The sequence below is a fragment of the Sander lucioperca genome, chromosome 15 (genome assembly GCF_008315115.2).
Source record: "Sander lucioperca isolate FBNREF2018 chromosome 15, SLUC_FBN_1.2, whole genome shotgun sequence".
Taxonomy (NCBI): Eukaryota; Metazoa; Chordata; class Actinopteri; order Perciformes; family Percidae; genus Sander; species Sander lucioperca.
Window position 1 is genome coordinate 32,470,895 of NC_050187.1, and position 18,298 is coordinate 32,489,192.

The 18,298-nt window shown below is 41.1% G+C and overlaps 1 protein-coding gene across 5 annotated transcripts in view; it reads right to left on the bottom strand.

Annotated features, from left to right (window-relative positions):
* The window catches only part of atrnl1a (attractin-like 1a), a 326,334-nt gene that overhangs the window by 223,174 nt on the left and 84,862 nt on the right, over positions 1 to 18,298 (bottom strand). For 4 of the 5 annotated variants that reach the window (XM_031315944.2, XM_031315943.2, XM_031315945.2 and 1 more), the window contains 3 exons: positions 14,253 to 14,440; positions 9,088 to 9,301; positions 8,308 to 8,499 (listed from right to left, as the gene is read on the bottom strand). In XM_031315944.2, coding sequence (XP_031171804.1) covers positions 8,308 to 8,499; positions 9,088 to 9,301; positions 14,253 to 14,440 — 594 coding nt within the window. Of the gene's footprint in view, positions 1 to 4,421; positions 4,510 to 8,307; positions 8,500 to 9,087; positions 9,302 to 14,252; positions 14,441 to 18,298 lie in introns of those variants that run through there. The other variant, XM_031315946.2, reaches the window with a different exon arrangement.

Here is an 18,298-nt window from a genome sequence, read left to right on the forward strand (position 1 = left end):
TGACGATGCACATTTGCCCAATAGAGTTTCATGCTTAATACTAGACCAATTTCAAGATTGTTGTTCTGTCACTTACACACGAAAATATAAGAAAATAGGGTCCAGGTTGAAAAAAAAAAACGAAATTAAGAGTCTTATGGAGAGACAGGAGGAGAAGTTAGTTGTAGTAGTTCGATGTTTTAAGCCCCCAACGTCTCCTTCCAAGCAGCGCTGCCTGGAAGGAGACTAGGACTAGGCAATGGTTATGGTTATGGTTAGGGTTATGGTTAGGGTTGATGCCTTGAAGTCAACGGTTGCAGCGCTGCCTGGAAGGAGACGTTGGGGGCTTAAAACACCATCGAGTGAGAAGTTACATCATCATCTAAACATACATGTGGCTCAGTCAGTGAACTCTTAATTGTAAATGGCAGTAACACACCAACCAGACGGCCGACCGTTGGCAGAAAAGGCAGTTGGACTGATCAGTCTCCCCGAGTTGGTCAAAAAAAGTGCCTCGGAACACACCAAAGCAACGAGACGTAATATGTCTCCATAACAGCAGGCAGCGCTAATCTGTATTGTCGCCAAAAAATGAAAACCGGCAGCTGATTGGGCGAACGCGTCACGTGGGTTTGTTTTCTCCGTAAATTCAAAGACAGACTGTCATGGTGGTTTGTTCAGAATACGATCTCATATTGTACTAAAATAGTTCACTGAAACGTGTTTCTGAAAACACGTTAAGCGAGAAACAGGCCGTGCAGTTGCTGAATCCGTCTTCATTTGAGATCGACAAAGGTCAGTTTAAAAGATTTGTCAGATTTTGAGAGACTCTAGTCACGCTCATCCCGCTCGCCATTTCCGGGTGAGTCCCGACTGCCCTGTCTCCAACTGAACACGTCAGGTCGGCCACAATGAAGGCCGACAGCCCCTCGGACGGACGACGGCACGGAACACACCGAACAGACTTGAGTAACTGACCTCGCCAGACTGTCCAATGGCCGATTATCGGCCCGGTGTGTAGCTGCCTTAAGATAGATGAAAAGAGTCAGGCCAGAGAGTGTACATGAGTACAGAGTTTCTCTGTAAACAGACCGCCTCCCTAAACACACGAGGTGCAAATGCAAGGTGCATTTGCAGCTCTTGACTGCAATTCATTTGTGATGTGACATGTCAAAATCAGTGACGGCAAATCAACGAAACACATCAGGCTTCTGCCTCAATGCCACAAATATGATGAAAGGGGCCCGGAGGACACTACATGACGCAAGTAAAAGCAGCTCATACACACGTCAGAGACCAAATCCTGCAGAGATAGAAAATGTTAAGTCCTTAGATGGCCACTTACATAACTGCGGTTTGTGTAGGTAATATAATTTACCTGCTATGTTCTCCATGAGTGAGCCTATTTTTAATAGCATTTGCAGCTATCTGGCTTCATCTGTGTTCCACATGGAAAATAATTAAGAGAGGTTATTGCCTCATGTAGTCTTGTGAACTCGGAGTGGATGAGGATAAGAGGGAAAAGTGTTACATTCGAGTGTGTGCCTGCAGGGTTTACAAGGCTTTAGTTTTAGTTAACAGCACCAGAGATTTACCAGTGCCTTCTGCTATTGCATGACATAACAGCTCCAGGCAATTTCCAGGGGAAATGTTCTTTTGGATGGTGCCTGTATTTCTCATGAGGGCGGAGAACACGTTTCATGATTAAAAAACCAAACATGTAATCTGATCCTGGTCCAAAGACAAACCCATATTTTTGGTCCTTTGTGGATAAAAACAGGGACAATGACTTATGCACCTCAAACTGCTTAAATGTTAACGTTCCTCTAATTTCTTGCAAAAAGGGTGAATATTCTCGGTGTTTGCGAAAACAGCGCCGCAGCAAAGTAAACACTCTCCTGTACTAACGGGGCGAGCGAAGAGATGTTTGGTGTTTTAAGACCCCAACATCGTCTTCCAGGCAGCGCTACCTGGAAGGCACTAGGATTAGGCAATGGTTAGGGTTAGGGTTAATGTTAGGTGCCTTGAAGTCGACAGACGCAACGCTGCCTTGAAGTCGATGTTGGGGGCTTAAAACACCATTGAGCGAGCGAAGAGGCATAATTGCACTTTAATTTCCATTTACTACTGCACTTTACTGCGAATTGAATGGGGTAGCAGTAGCTCAGTCAGTAGGGAGTTGAGCTGAGAACCGGAGGATCGCTGGTTCAAGTCCCCATACGGACCAAAGTATGGTGGTGGACTGGTAGCTGGAGAGGTGCCAGTTCACCTCCTGGGCACTGCCAAGGTGCTCTTGAGTAAGGCACCGAACCCCCAACTGCTCGCGGCGCCTTTCCATGGGCAGCCCCCCTCACTCTGACATCTCTCCATTTAGTGCATGTATAGGTACTGAGCATGTGTGTAATTCAGGCCTGTGTGTAATAACAGAGTGAAGACATTGTAATTTCCCCTTGTGGGATTAATAAAGCATACATTATTATTATTATTAATTATGAGTCAGGGAAGGTAAATCATACGTGTGTATAAAGGAGAACGCTAATTCATTTGTGAGGCATTTTAAGATGGATTAACAGATTAAAACAAGACTACAGCCATGCTGGTTAAGATTTAAAGAACAAGGCTTTGATGTACAGAACTATACAAAATGAAGTTGATATGCAGATCAACTCATAATATTGTTGGTCAAAGTCGGGGAACACCGTATCTGAAGGGTTTCCATCAACTTTCTGTGAAAGAGAACGAACATAAATGTGGTAACTAGGTCAAATCCGGAAAGACGTGCGTTTGCATCGCAGCGGGCGCCACAAAACATCACTCGCCAAAAACTTTCACAAGTTACCGTCGTCACTGGGAGACTGAGAGTCCTAGTGCTTTTAAAGTTCTGTCAACAACAAACATTAAGCACAACATTCCTCCGACGTTGGCTGCTATACAGCAAACATCCACCACATGCTTTATGCGATATAAACAGAAAAAAAGTCCATATTTTTATTTTGTGTTCCTTTCCAAAGCCTTCCCAATATATATGACTATATTAAAATCAGGATATATTAGTTGTCTTCATTGACAGAAATAACCTGGAGGATATCTAACCACAGTAGATGTCAAATGATTTGAGGAACTTAGGCTATCTTGTTGCAGCAAAGAAGGATTGCTTGTTCCCGCTGGGGGAATTTTCATCTTATCAAAAATTCTCTTGGCACAATCATCTCGGTGCCATATTCCGTTCATCACACCGGGTTTGATATTCGCTGTCCCTGCAAAGCACGTATCATCTGGCTTCATCTTGTGTAATCCATTTGCTCCTACAGTACTTGACAGTTAGCATCGCTGAAGCCAGTAGCGTACAGATATGTGAGCCCCCATACATAATACATCAAGTATAGAAGCCAAAAGCTGCCTTCTCCTTCAGCAGACAGACGTCATGTGTCAGAAAACACACACACACACACTCTTGTGAGGGTTGCTCAGAGAAAATAAGCCTGTTTCACTGTGCAGCAAAACCAGTATCAGCTACAACAACGTAACTATCATCATCTGTCATGCATGTGTGTGTGTGTGTGTGTGTGTGTGTGTGTGTGTGTGTGTGTGTGAGAGAGAAAGAGAGTCATTTGAAACCTATGTTCAACTGTAATCACTGACCTGTGTAGACAAAATACACACGGTGAGTGATGAATATAATATAAACTTCTGTATACTGAAATCCACATATTCTTTAAACTGTTGTAACCCGGTGGCAAAGGCAGAGAGTCTTTGACAGCTATGGAGATGATACACAGCCTTGTCACGCTGGTGTAAACTGGCAGGGGCTATCACCCTGCACGGACCAAAGTACGGGGTGTGGACTGGTAGCTGGAGATGCCAGTTCACCTCCCGGGCACTGCCTCTTGAGCAAGGCACCAAACCCCCAACTGCTCGGGGCGTCTGTCTAGCAGTCAGCCCCCCTCACTCTGACATCTATACATGTATGTACTGGTTTCAAGGTGTACAGCGGTTTGAAAAAGTCACGGTTTCAAAACGACTACAATTTTCTGTCATACCATTTCTAAGTCTACAAGGACAGAAAGTGCAGTTTAGAAATCCCTCTCCCTGCCAGTGTGCAGTGTGTTTCAAAATAAAATACACTGTGTTCAATGGAAAAAAAAAGTTGTTTTTTACCCAGACATTTAAAAAATAATATATTTATAGTTGTAACTGCAATACCGTAATACCGTGAAACCGTGATATTTTTGCTGAAGGTTATCATACCGGCCCAAAGCCTATATAGGACCTGAGCATGTGTGCGTACTTCAGGCCTGTGTGTAGTGTGTTCGAACAACAGAGTGAAAAAAATTAAATTTCCTCCCGGGGGATCAATAAAGTATGAATAATGTAAAAAAATTAAATTATTAAATAAAATTTTAGGCCAATGAGCTGCTACAGGGGTTGCTGTTACAAGTTTAGAGCGAGAATTATCATTTCTGTGGTTCTCCATCCCCAAAAGCAGTCGTTTGTGAAAGCCAGGTCTTTCCGTCCATTTCTATATCTTTACTGAACAACAATGAAAAATCAAATGCCAGCGGTACAAACAGGATACATGCATGTAAAGCGTTTGAATGTGGGAGCCCCCAGTGGCTACAGCGGACATACACTGACCTTACAAGCAGGGCCGCACAATTAATCACAATTTTATCGAAATCGCAATATGAACTAGTGCAATATCCAAATCGCAGGGGGGCGCAATATTTGTTAAAGGCAAAATATATGTCAAACCATTCTAAAATAAAGTATTGTGGTGCTGCAGAGACGTCCCGGCCTACAAATCTTATCCTACAGACTACAGGAAAAAAATCTTTGTTTGGAACAGATCCTCGCAAAAAAAAAAAAAAAAATCACACTTCAATCATTTTTAAAATATTTTTCAATGAGAATGATAAAAAAATGATCATTCCCTCCAATATCATGAATCATATTACAATCGCAATATCAGTCTTGCAAAAACAAAAAATCTTTGTTTGGTACAGATCCAATCCAGATACGCAATTGCAATATCAGTCAAAAATAATCGCAATTAGATATTTAGATAGCCCTACTTACAAGCTATGCAGAGAGGTGTTGAGCCGACGAGTTCTGCGACGACACTGAGAATGAAAAGTTTAACTTGCAGACTAATTTACAGTTGCCATAGTCACTGCCACGTAGCTGCAGGTGTAATACCTTTAGGGATCAGATGCTAGAGGCAGAGAGGTGAGAGGCTTAAAAAAAAAAACAAAAAAAAAAAACACAGTGGAGCTCAAAACTGTCACATAAGCCAAAGAAAGTCCATGTTGTAAGGGAAAGCAGAGTACAACACAATTAGGCTGGGATTGAAAAATGGGCTAGCTTTCGAAGGAGCTCCCGAAACTTCCAAATGTGACTGCTGGGGCAACACTGGAGCTAATTATTTCAAGAGTGTAAAGGAGCGTGCAGTATGAGCTTCCAGCCAACATGACAAATGCGAATGATACCAAAAGCCCTGGGCCAAATTTATCTGATTAAGAAATGACCCAGTTCAAATTGGATCCACAGACACGAGCAATAGTTTTTTTTTTTTTGTGAAAGTAGCTACCAGAGCCGCGACCATGAATCCTTTAGTTGAAGCCTGCAGGCCTCGTCTCCAATACAAGTCCTGATTAATCCATAAACAAGAGAAGTGAAGCAGAAAGATAAGTACGGAACACGATGCAAAGACTGATGGACTATTAAAGAGCAACAATGCTGTACCTGAGAATTTGAAGCAAGTATAAATAGTATTTGATATGCCATACTTTGAGCAACAAAAGGTAAAAAGTAGCAGAACAAAAGCCTCCTACACACCTTCTGCCACCAAACGGAGATGTGAATAATAGAAGAGAAAAGGAGATTGGGGGGGGGGGTGCCATTATGTCAGCGCTGAAGCTAAAATAAAAAAGGGGAAAACAATCTTGGCTCGCTAACAGTAGGCTGGAGAGCTGTCTGCACTCAGACTGCTGTCACCAGCAGGGAATAAGAATTACCAGTCGCTCAATAGAAAAAAATCTTCAAACTTTTTGAAGCTGTCTCTTAAAATCTCAGAAATGAGAGTACGCCACAAATTGACTATTTGTCTAACAAAAGACAGAAAACACCAAGAGAAAGTCCAGCCTCGGGGAAAAACTTTGACAGTTTGATTTCTTTTTTTTCTACCAGAAACTTGTTGAACAACAGAATGAAATAATGCCTGTACTTGACTTTAACTTTTCCAAACAAAAGATCAATGAAAATGATTAAAAACAAGCTTCACTTCCTTCCGTTAAGTTACTTCTGTCTAGGTTGCTTATCTACCCATGGCTACTTGTTAAACGCACAATCATTAAAGTCATAATCTGGAAGATCTTCATTTAAAATAAATGTCTAGTAAGTCACCATCTATCGCCGAATGAGGTAACACAATGGTGGTTGAGCCTACACAAACATTCCTGCAAACATCTATGAACACAAACAGCACCACATAGAGACGCAGTGGGAAATCTGAAAAACCTACAGCATCCCCCGGGAGGTGTAAATATGAGAGGAATGTTAAGAGACAGCGGCGAGGACTTCATATTGAGTCGTGTCATTGCAGATGATCGATTTCCTGCCCTATAGCTGCGGGAGAGTGTGTGTGTCCTGACTGCTGATAAGAAGGGGATCGATAGGAGTCTATAATGACTCCATGTTCACACAGCATACTCTGGTCGCATCATATTTTGACCTCTATGGTTTCTCATCCAACTGTTTTTGTCCCGTCATTACATCATAGTCAAATGACAAAAAGGCAACACATCTTACATCTCACCTCTGCATATTTAGCCTAAAAGCATTAGTTTTTTTCCTTTTGTTGAACAATCTTTGCTGTGATTACACTACAAATACTTTCCAGACGTTCATTAGCAAAGTTAGTTGCCCGTCCTTTGCAACATACGGAAAAAGCAGAGATCATACTTCTGTTAATGGTTGATACAGTCCGTCTGACTTCTGTCAGATCAAAGCACTACGGCTTTTTTTGGTGCCCAACTCCAAAAGTTGTGCATGTCCCCTTCTAGGTTGTATGCGAATACGTTCAGAAAAGAAAGAGTACTTAAATCTTCCGTAAAAGATGAAATATGTCGTGGCCTCTGCTTGACTTTTCCCTCTCTCTCAGAGTGTGTCTGAGATTGTTCCCCATCACGGAAATAGTGCACTATATAGTGTGTTCGCCATTTTGTAGTGGGGCTCAAATTCTCAGCTGGTAATTTCATTAACTACATAGCCCTCTACAAAATACCCACAATGCACAGCTAATTTGAGTGAACGTAGGAGTACCCTACATTTAACTCCCTCATACCACAATGCAACGCGGCCGTGTTTTCCCAGACGAGAAGAAGAAGCTGAAGCACCTGCGAGAACTGAAAAGGAAAAATGGACCTGGCTTTCATTTATAAATATAGGTCATTTAATTAGCATTTTCCGTGTTTGACACGTCTGTGACCATAGCTTTTGAAGGTTTTTTAAACTGGTTTATTTACACGATGCTGGGCGCGGTCGCTTCCGTCACACAAATATCAAATATCTGGCGCATCTACGTACTGACGCAACGATGTTTAGAAATTTTCAGTTTAGTGTCCAAAATCTCGTTTGGTCATTCCCTATATAGTTCACTATTTAAAGGCATACTATGTAACTTTTCCCTGCTTCGGTCCCGCTACAGGTTGTCTCATTGGAACTACAGCTCGCACGGCTGTATGCCTTCAATAAACACTAAATAGGGAATAGTGAGTGAGTGAATGAGGGAACGGTTTCAAACACAGCTTCAGTGTGTGGGTGTGGCTGACTACTCAAGCAGTCAGGTGTGCCTGACCTGAGTGGAGCTTCAACCGTTGCCTCCTATTCTGCAACCAAGCCCGCCTACAAAGACCACACTCATGTTGCCAGAACGTTGCTTACACTGAGTCCGCTCCGTCAGCTCATTGCTGGACTCCACCCTGGCACACATTACTCCTGGCTACCAGCGTTTCAGGATTTCCAACTTCCGTTCCCCACCTTTTGGCTGTAGTTCACTCCCTGCTTGCAATATTTAAGTTTGTAATAAATATTCCTTCAAACCATATTCCTGCCTCCTGTCACCTCTGTGTCTTGTGCTTGGGATTTGTAGCTCCGCCGTAAAAAAATAAAAATAAATGTGTGTTAAATGTCTATGGGTCCCTGTAGCTGGTCCAGATATTGTCTGACAGCTTCTTTTAGACATCATATTACAGTAAATTAATGTTTTGCATGTTCTACAATGTTAATTCAGAAAAAAAAAAAACCCTGTTAAGACTCTCCCTGTCTCACCAGCACAGTCCTGGGTCTGCCACTCCAGACACTGTCCGTAGGGGAAGGAGATGACGTACGCCGAGGAGTCGACACAGCGCTGCGTACTGCTGCACCACATGCACTCCATGGCCTGGCTGGTGCAGTTGGCGCAGCTGGTGCGCAGAGAGCAGGGCGTCCTGCAGGGACGAGCACTTTGACTCTGTGGACTCCCTGAGCAACGAGACAAATTGAGAAAGAAAGAAAGGTTTAGATAGTTGGATGGGAGATTAAACAGCCCCTATTATGCTCCTTTTCAGCGTCATATTTGTACTCTTGTGGTCTCCTAGAATAGGTTTACATGCTTTGATGTTCAAAAAACATGTTATGTTTCTCTAACAGCCCATTGCTGCAGCTCCTCTGCCTGAAACACTCTGCTGACTGCTACTGCCTGAGCTCTTGGCCCACCTTCCTGAAAAGCCCAGTCTGCTCTGATTGGTCAGCTGGCCCATTCTGTTGTGATTAGACAACTAACAAGTCAACCAACAAGCCATTGGGGAGGTGGGAGGGGGGGGGGGGCTGTGCTTGCTCAGGCAGCACCAATGGGCAGCACATATGAAAAACTGGGCTGGCTTTCTCAATCAATGAAATTTCATTTGGAGTGAAATGTGGTTTTTGTATTTTGTCTTATACATCAATTACATACACAAATAAACTATATAACACACTAAATCCCCCAAAAAGCATAATAGAGGCTCTCTGAGGTTATTTACTGAAGAATTAAGTTTAGAGCTCAATATAGCCTGAGACAGAGGTTCTCACCGGCAGGTTTTTCACAGATCAGGCCCTCGGTGGTGGCCGTGCAGGGGTTGGCTTTGAGACCAGCCACCGGCGCCCGCTCCAGGTAGGCACAGAAGCCTGAGTCGCTGGGCTCTGCGGGTAACCATCGCAGGCTGGTGTTGGTGAAAGGCGACGCGTCCTCCCAGCCCCAGTACGACACGTTGATCTTCCTCAAGCCAACCCAGGGAGATAAAGTCTGCGGGGGGGAGGGGGACAGTGGTGCGAGAAAGAGAGAAAGAAGGAGATAGATATTAGATGTCACACGTGCTGACCAAGGATGGCATGTGTTTTACCTGATTTACATTTTCTTTGATATTTGACCTGTAAATTTAAGAATTTCCAATCACTCAATGGATGAACACTATATATATTAAGAGACGTTGTAGAAGGTGTATACACCGTCCGTCTGATATCTCAGCCAGAAAAAGCTGCTTCTGCAACTTTTCTTCACCATTTCCTCTAAAATGAAGAGGCCGAGCGTCATTTTTCAATGTAAAAGGTTTTTGTTCGGTGTTACTTACTGGTGGAAACAGTCAAAGTATCTGTAAAATCTAGGTTCACTCTTCCCACAATGCTTTTGGGACTCCCAGTTCCCAAAGAGAAGAGGCTTTAACCGTGTTTATTGTACTCTAATGTAGCTCAGCGTAAATTCTTTCAGGAAGACTTCAATAACTTTATCACTTCTCTCCTAAACTGATCAAACTGTTTTTGAGGGAGTCACTCTTCAATTAAACCAATCAGAATCGGCCACGTTTTTCACAAGCCAATCACAGCATGACATCCATGTTTTAAATCTCTTCTCTCCTCTGCGGCTGTCAGCTGTCATTTCAGGCAAGAGTGCGACCCTCCTCCTCCTCCCCTTCCACCTCCAGGCATCTTCACCCACGGCACTCTCGGTCTTCTTCCGGCTGAACGCTCCCTTCGACTCCTTCGTTCCGGTCTTCGTGCCCTTTCACCGCCACCACCAGTGTCTAGACCCCATCGGGGGATATGTCTGGGTTTTTCTAACCCTTTAAAAAATATACATTTTATACGATGGAGTCTAATCTCCAAAGACTATGTACGATTCATATTTTGCATATGTAACTTACAAATAAATCTTGCATATCTGCAACAAAGTCTCTCCTGATTGAAATATAACATCAGAGGAGAAGAGTCAGTCTGGAAATGTTAAATACAGAGAAGTTTAGAGGTGAGATCAACCTGAGAGAAATCGCAGAAATACAGAGCGCAACACATTTCGGAGACAAATGTGATAAAACTCACTTTAAACTATCCTTCCAGTAATAGAAAGAATAATAAAATGGAGAGGAAATGCAATGATTAACGCTGCAGAACAGCCAGAGTTGCTAAAAGACCAAATGGTAAACAGCAATGATCCTGATAAACCTCAGATAGCCTACAGTGCTACTTGTATCTTCTAGGGCTGTGTATTGGCAAGAATCTGGCGATACGATACGTATCACGATACATGGGTCACGATTCAATATATTGCAATATATTTCGATACTGTGCGTGAGGCGATATATTGGGATTTTTTTAAAGTATAATTTTAGAAAAACTAATATTTAAAAAAAGACATGATGTTCATAAAAGTAAGACGTTTACTTTAGGTAAACAATTCCGTACACTGAAAATCAAACTGCCAGTTTGGGATTGTGGTTCACAGGTTCTTAGTGAGCTAATGTTTACATGCTAAAGTAGGCCAACGTTCAGCCATAGCTACATTGTTAGCTTCTAGCAAAAAGTCAGGCTCTGTTAGGTGAGGACACTAGTGGTGCGTCTCAGCATAGCCATCTAGCAGTAGGGGGTTTAAACACAACATAAACATGAACCACTGTCTTACATGAATATTTAACGTAAAAAAAAAAAATTGATATTGCCTTTTTGAAAATTGATACAGTACACCCCTAGTATCTTTTTTTTTTTTTTTTTTTTTTAAGATTTTTTTGGGGGGCTTTTTAGGCCTTTATTTCCACAGGACAGATGAAGACATGAAAGGGGAGAGAAAGAGAGAGGGGGAATGACATGCAGCAAAGGGCCGCAGGTCAGAGTCGAACCTGCGGCCGCTGCGCTGAGGAGTAAACCTCTATATATGTGCGCCTGCTCTATCAACTGAGCTAACCCAGCCACACACCCCTAGTATCTTCTAATCTGTTGTAGTTTTGTTTTAAAAGAAATAAAGGACAATAATATACCCTAATTATATGCGGTTCACACAGACAGTCTCCTAGAATTGTTGAAGTATTAAAATTAAGCACAATAGTAACAAAACTTGATGTTTGAGCAAAGAAACTGCATAATTATACTAAAATGAACAACTACGTTGGGGTCCACGTAGTGTAGAAACTAAGAAGCAGTCTCCCCTTGCCAAGAGAAGCCACACAGCTTGCAACAATAAACGTGTTACACATACGTTCTGCGGAATAATGTAATTGTTATGAAAGCAGAAACTCTTCAGATGCACAGCATTTACTAATTGAGGGAAGTAATTCTAGCAGCAAACATTTGAACTATTTGCTGAGAAAACAAGTGTTTGTTTTTTTAAATACCCATAAGGATTATAAAGTTTTATTTTTTTTAGAAATGATAAAACTATTTGCCCACCGCTGTGATTTATGGGATTATACGCTGTGTCTGTGACCCAATTTCACTTCTACTCAGCAGTTTCGAAAATCCTTTGCGATCTGGTTGGTGTCGGGTAATTTACTTTGCAGAGAAGGCAAATTAATGCTGACGTGATCTCAGCTATTTGAAAGACGAGAGATTAAAAATCACGATCACCTGAAAGCATCAATGGTCAACACCAGTGTTTCCTTTACCCCCCCCCCCACCCATGAAACACAAACTAATATATTTATTCACCTCTATTCACACACACAATGAGGCATATTATCTGTTGTGATTGAACTATATTTTTTGAGTTACTATATAGGCCAACTTTGATCTTGACATATAGGCTAAGCATTCTGTAGCAAATAACAGTAAACCCACTATTAATTACATTATCTTAATGCAGTGTAACTCCTTCAGCATGTAAATAATGCACCTAAAATACAAACGTGGGCGAGGGCGTTCAGCAATCGCTATTGAATCAACAGCCACGTGCAATTTAGACCGCAGGTGAAGAATACAAACAACGAAAATCACCAGTTAACTTCATTTAAATTTGCAAGACCAGGCTTAAATGAACTGACAACATAAGCTATACGACTTACAGTTCTCAAGGACGTACACACACCATCTCAACTGGCTAGTTATCCTCGTGTGTCCGCGCTATTCTCCGACATGCACTCTAACAATGCAGCCCTATTTCTGATACCGTGGGGGGCAGAAATGTTGCCGTGGGGGGCCGCCATGGTCAAATCAACATAGAGGAAACACTGCAACACTTTCCTACAACACAGAGAGGAAGAAAGTGGAGTTCTCTTTCTTCCTCAGTGTTCAAATATTTGCTCACATTTCTCCTGACGTTGCACATTTATCAAAAGGTCCGTCTGTGAGTGGTCACACATGTCAGGGTCTCGAATGCTATTTCCACCATAAACATTACATGCGGACAGTTCAATCTGTTTAAGAGGTGATTAATTTGGTAAACAGCTCATTGAGAAAGCAGCCGTTTAAAGAACCACACGTGAATGTGTGATACATTAAACATTAACATCCCGTCACAGGTTCTCTTTTCAAACACCTGACAAGGAAAAGTGATGAAGCTGATGTGTGTGCTTCATGGTGGGCTAGGAAGGATTAGTTCTGTTTATGTTGTATGCCTTGAAGCTAGATCAGAAACTATCCTGGTGAGAAATGGAAACTTTGTGGTGCTGTGAAAATATCTTTTGACATGTTGAACGTGACTATCAAATGACCTAAAGACGGAAGAGAGTTCTGCAAAATTGCAACATTATTTCAACATTTCTTAGTTATGACTTTTCACATCAAAACAGTGTTATCATGCACATGTTGATGCCATCACAAAGCCACACTGCTGGGTTCTCTCATTGGTTAGATGTTGATGTACGTTCATGTTAAATAATTCAACTTTTATGATCTTGAGACAACACATGCTTCTAGGTAGGCCCGCACGATAAATCGTTATAAAAACGCGATCTCAATTCACCCGTTCACGATTTAATTTTTAAATGATTTTTTTTCTCCTTCAATTAATTTATTGAAAGCATTTTACACTGATATTGACATGTTTTATTTATGTAAAGACATGTTCAAGGAGTTCAGATAGAACCTGTATCAGGGCCATATTTAGTTCGATGTGTTATATGTCACTGTTTTTGTCACTCTGTGTTTACAGGCTTGTGGTGATGCGCAATGTGCTATAGGTGCCAAAAAAAAAAATCTTTGTTTGGTACTGGTAATGTTTTTTGTTTTGTCATGGTTCATGTGTGCAATAAACATTACACTTTGTGAGAAAATTTTTTGGCAGAGAATCGTGATAGCAGTTCTAAGCTAAAAAAAAAAAATCGTAATTCTTTTATTATTATATTATTTTTTCCCAAAATCGTGCAGGCCTACCTTTAGGCATCTAATAATAAATAACTTTATATTTACAATGCTAAGTAACACATTGTCTGGCATTTTATAATACATCACAATGTCACAGAAGCAGTATAATTTACATGATATCACTTAATGAACTGCATATCAGCCCAGTTGTCAACATCAATCAGCAAGACATTACAGTACTCCGTTCTCTGCAGTATATAAATATAAATATGAAAGCCAGCTGAAAGCTAAAGCTACATTCAGATGCAGCTATTTAATTGGACTATACCTATGCATTGTGGTACTGTAAAGCAATTTGCATTTGTTTCCTTCCTCACTTTCAATATGAACCAGCCAAAGCTTTTTTTTAAAGTGTCTTAATACAGTGCTTAAATGTCATATAAGTCTACTGTTAGTTGTTACTGGTTCCTGAAATCACTCGCCTCCTCTCCATACTAGCACTGAGGTGACCACTTTACAAATGTGAGTCAAAGGAAAGAGATACAAGACACGTTCCTCAAAAAAATGCATTCTGAGACCCAGACCTCTGACAGTCCGACTTAAGACAAATTAAGTGGCTAGCATGTCAGCATGCAGGAGTCCTGTCACATTTACTTTATTTATGAATTTATTTATTTTAGACCACCCACCTTGTCTTGCAGCTGGTATTTTTGTAGCTCTTCCAGAACAAAATTGACTTGTTTGTCTGTGAGCAAAGAGGCAATATTTCCTCCCAGGTTTTTGCAGTAGTGCTGGGCGTTATCATAGCTCTCGCTGCTGGAGTTGATCCTCAGGCAGGCCTCCCCGACATGGTGCCAGCCTTCCCCACACAGCTGGCCTGCACAAAAACACATACTGTCTTACACCTTCAGTACACCTGTTAACATTAATTATTAGTCATCAGACTAAAAACACAAGAATCAAGTCTGCTAGCAACTGTGTAATCCGTAAACGCTCACACAGTGTTACTGGTAGGAGTAAGTTCCAAAGCGCAGCTAACATTGGAATACTACAATGCTGATGTTAGCATGCCTATAGTTGTATAAACCTATAAGCCAAGCTAAACATTAGCACTTTAACATATGCCTACAGTTTTAGCACTTGACTATGCTAATGCTTGGTTTACAGCCAAGTATGCTAATGTTTGGCTTATGTTTAACATGTTACCATGCTAGCATGACTAGTTAGCTTTTTAACATTGTTTAACTTTAGCTTGTAATGTTTCGTATGTTAACAGCTAACGTTTGCTTGATGATTAGCATGTTACAGTAAATGTAGCATGTCATCACAACAGGGAGTACTTAATGTTTTTGCATGCTATTATTACCATATAAAGTCATTATGCTAACAGGATAGTTAGCCACAATGATTAGAATGTTAGCTTGCCAACACTTAGTTTGTAACGTTAATGTTTGCAGCAACTTATCCTGTTACATTTATCAACTGGTAAGAAGGCAGAACCAGCAACCAAATCCAAAAAGGCAAACATGGGGAGGCCATTGACAAAGACAAGCAGAGGACAATCTTTCAGAAAGAGGCATGCTGCTGGTTGAGGGCTGGTATACTGACTAGCTAACTAATGAGGTAGTGAGGGCAGGTGTGGGTAGGTGGGCAGTCAGTGGAAACTCACTGAGGGCAGCTAGTGGACAATAAGGGAATGACACTGGAATTTAAAGTTAATGTGATGGCCTGGAAAATAAACCGTTCTTCTAGAATCAACAGATGATTGATGATTAATTTGGTTAATAAATAACATCTTATTGGACTGATTTTAGAGGCTGATGTAATTGTTGATTCATGCTGTTATTTTAGATCGGAACACCACATTCTTGCTTTGTACTCATCAGTGACAAAAATAATTCCCATGAGTTAGAAATATGTTGCACATGCAATAAAGAAAAGACAATATCCATGGTGATTGAAGAGTCTGAGTAAGACTGGCAGACAAACTCACCCATAAAAAATGCATATACGCACTCATTATTGTTATCAGGGTCACTTGGTATCTTCTTGAGACTATAATAGTAGAGGCCATTCAATTAACCAGGATGAAAGGGAAGAAAAAGCCATTCTGCCTCCACTGAACACCGCTGTTTATTTTGGACTCCAGGACTGATTACATTCACAGGCCCATAATGGCTTCCATCACCAACCCTTTCATGCTGCAGAAAAGAAAATACCTGCTTTCTTTATTTTTTTTTCTTCCCCTAAGCAATAATGGGCAATAATCAACCAAAACCGAGAGCAGAAAGACATATGAAGGGATAAAAAAAAAAAGGAGGAGTACAAAAATAAATAGATAGATTAGGTTACAGCCTTTGTGTGAAGGCAGAGATAAACATGTCAGGCCATTTACCATAATTAGTCATAACATGGTGTCTAAAGAAAAGGCCACAGCTGCCATGGTGGTGGAACTAGTTTCTATTAACTCCGGCTCATCTTAGCCGCACTATTACTGCAAATGTATCTTCACAGAAAATCACAGAAGCTTTGTTTCTTGCCTTGTCACACTAATGGACTCAGAAACACACACACAAAGACATACTAATTTCATCAGTGTGACCAGTGACCCTTTCGAAGGACCTGTCCTAAATGGCACTGTTACTGTTCACAAATGCAAAGACTGGAGAAGGGACTCATTAAACTGAACCACAATATGCATGCTTGCACCAGCTGCCAAAACACAGAGAGTCAAAGACTCGACGGTGCGACATGAGAAAGTTCAGCAAGTTTCAACTTTATACAAATGTCGTCTGATGCTTGGTAGCTGAAACATAGAATGTTGTTTTTTTTTTTTATTCCACTCCACTACAAGATATATTGCAAGGGAAATCCACTGCCAAACTAGGAGCTACTCTGTTTTTGCATGTTAAAAGCAAATAAACTACTTTGCTGTGTGCCGTGATAAGAAAGTCAGAAAATAAGCAGCAGAGCTGACTAATTATGTCAAATTATATTAACGCTAAACAAAAATATCATATCGAAGGATGTAAAGTGTTAAGCTGTTTCACCACTTGTTTCAACGCATATTGATGTCCCCAATATTTTGTTAATAAACCAATATGAAGTCTGCAAAGAGAATACAGTATGTTGCACTATGTGTTCATGCAACACATTGTCACAATGTGGAAAAACATCAGGCAATCACAAGAGCGGGAAAACACAAGACATGAAGTAAAACCAGACAAGACAAGACAGAAAACCAGACTATCAAAATAAAACAGGAAACAGAACATAAAACAAGACAAGACCGAAAATCACAAGGAGACAAGACAGAAAAACCTACCAAAACAAGACAAAATACACCAAACCCATAACATCGCTATACCGTAGTCGCTCTTAATGCTACATCATCTTCAAACCCCGTGTAGCTGCTGCTCTCCCCGGTGCGTTCTACACACACGCTGATGGGCGCTTTTTGCGTTGTATCTGATGCTGACAGCCACTGCCCAAACATCCGTATTTTATGAGTTCGGAGTGAGAATGGCTTGGCTCACGATAATGCTTGGGAGCATCTCTGCTAAACACAAAAATAGGAATGGGATATCCTTAAATATCTTTCACTTATAGGGCTGCAGAGCTGCACGGGCAAATACTTGACCCGGACCAAACATTGCCTTTTGTAGGAAGATCAACAGGGTCAAAAAGCCAAACAATGCATCAGGAAGCATGGCTGGGGATTATTCTGGACTCATGTGAAGATATAAACTGGAACTTTAACTGTGTTTATACGTGCCTCAGGCCCAAAGTACATTTCGACATTAAAAGGATGTTAAAATAATGAGTATATGTAATCTCTCTAAAAGAAACATTTTTTATTTATTTTTTAAGAGCCAATTTTTTATTCTTTTTATATTTTTGAACATACAACATAGAGAACAAACAAATTCAATCAAACAAGAACCAAAACCCTCTCCCACCCTCTGCAGTCTCGAGGGAAAACAAAACCAATATACAAGAAAACAAAAATTATACCTTGCCTAGTCGCTCTCCTCTAATTCTTGTGGTGTTGAGGTCATTAAGACTGATACTTCTGCTGCTGCATTTTTCCATAGGTCTATAGTCGATGACTTGGCTTTGTTAATCCTTGAACGTGAAACAGAACGTGCAATAGGGAGTGGGAATGACTTTAGAGACGTATCTCTTCTGAGGAGGCCAATTTGTCCTATGATATATGTTGAAGTGGATCTGCTGGTGATTTGGGTTCTTGGAACAGTGGGAAATGTCCCAAACTGTCTCCCAATTAATTACGTTCATCTCAGGGCTCATCTCTCGCTCCCATTTCTTTACTATTGGGAGTTCTCCTATGGATACTTGCATCAGTTTAGCATAAATCTTGGACACTAATCCTCTCACAGGAGAATCAACAAGCCATTTAATGATTGGGTGGGCCTCAAGACTGTTCCCCCATGGCACTCCATAACATTTTAGGGATGACCTTAAGCGAAGATAAAGGAAGAAGGATGACCTAGAGACCTCGAAGCTAGCTCTCAGGTCTTCAAAACTTAACATACCTTCCTCATTGAATAGCTTGTCTAAAGTATAAACACCTAAGTCACTCCACTGGTTACAAGTAAAGGGTTTGTTACCAGACATTAGGTGTGCATTGTGCCATATTGGGTTATTCAAATGCCACTTATTGGTGTATCGTAGGTGCTCCTCCACCTGTTTAAAGTTGGTCAGTGCGTTGGTGATA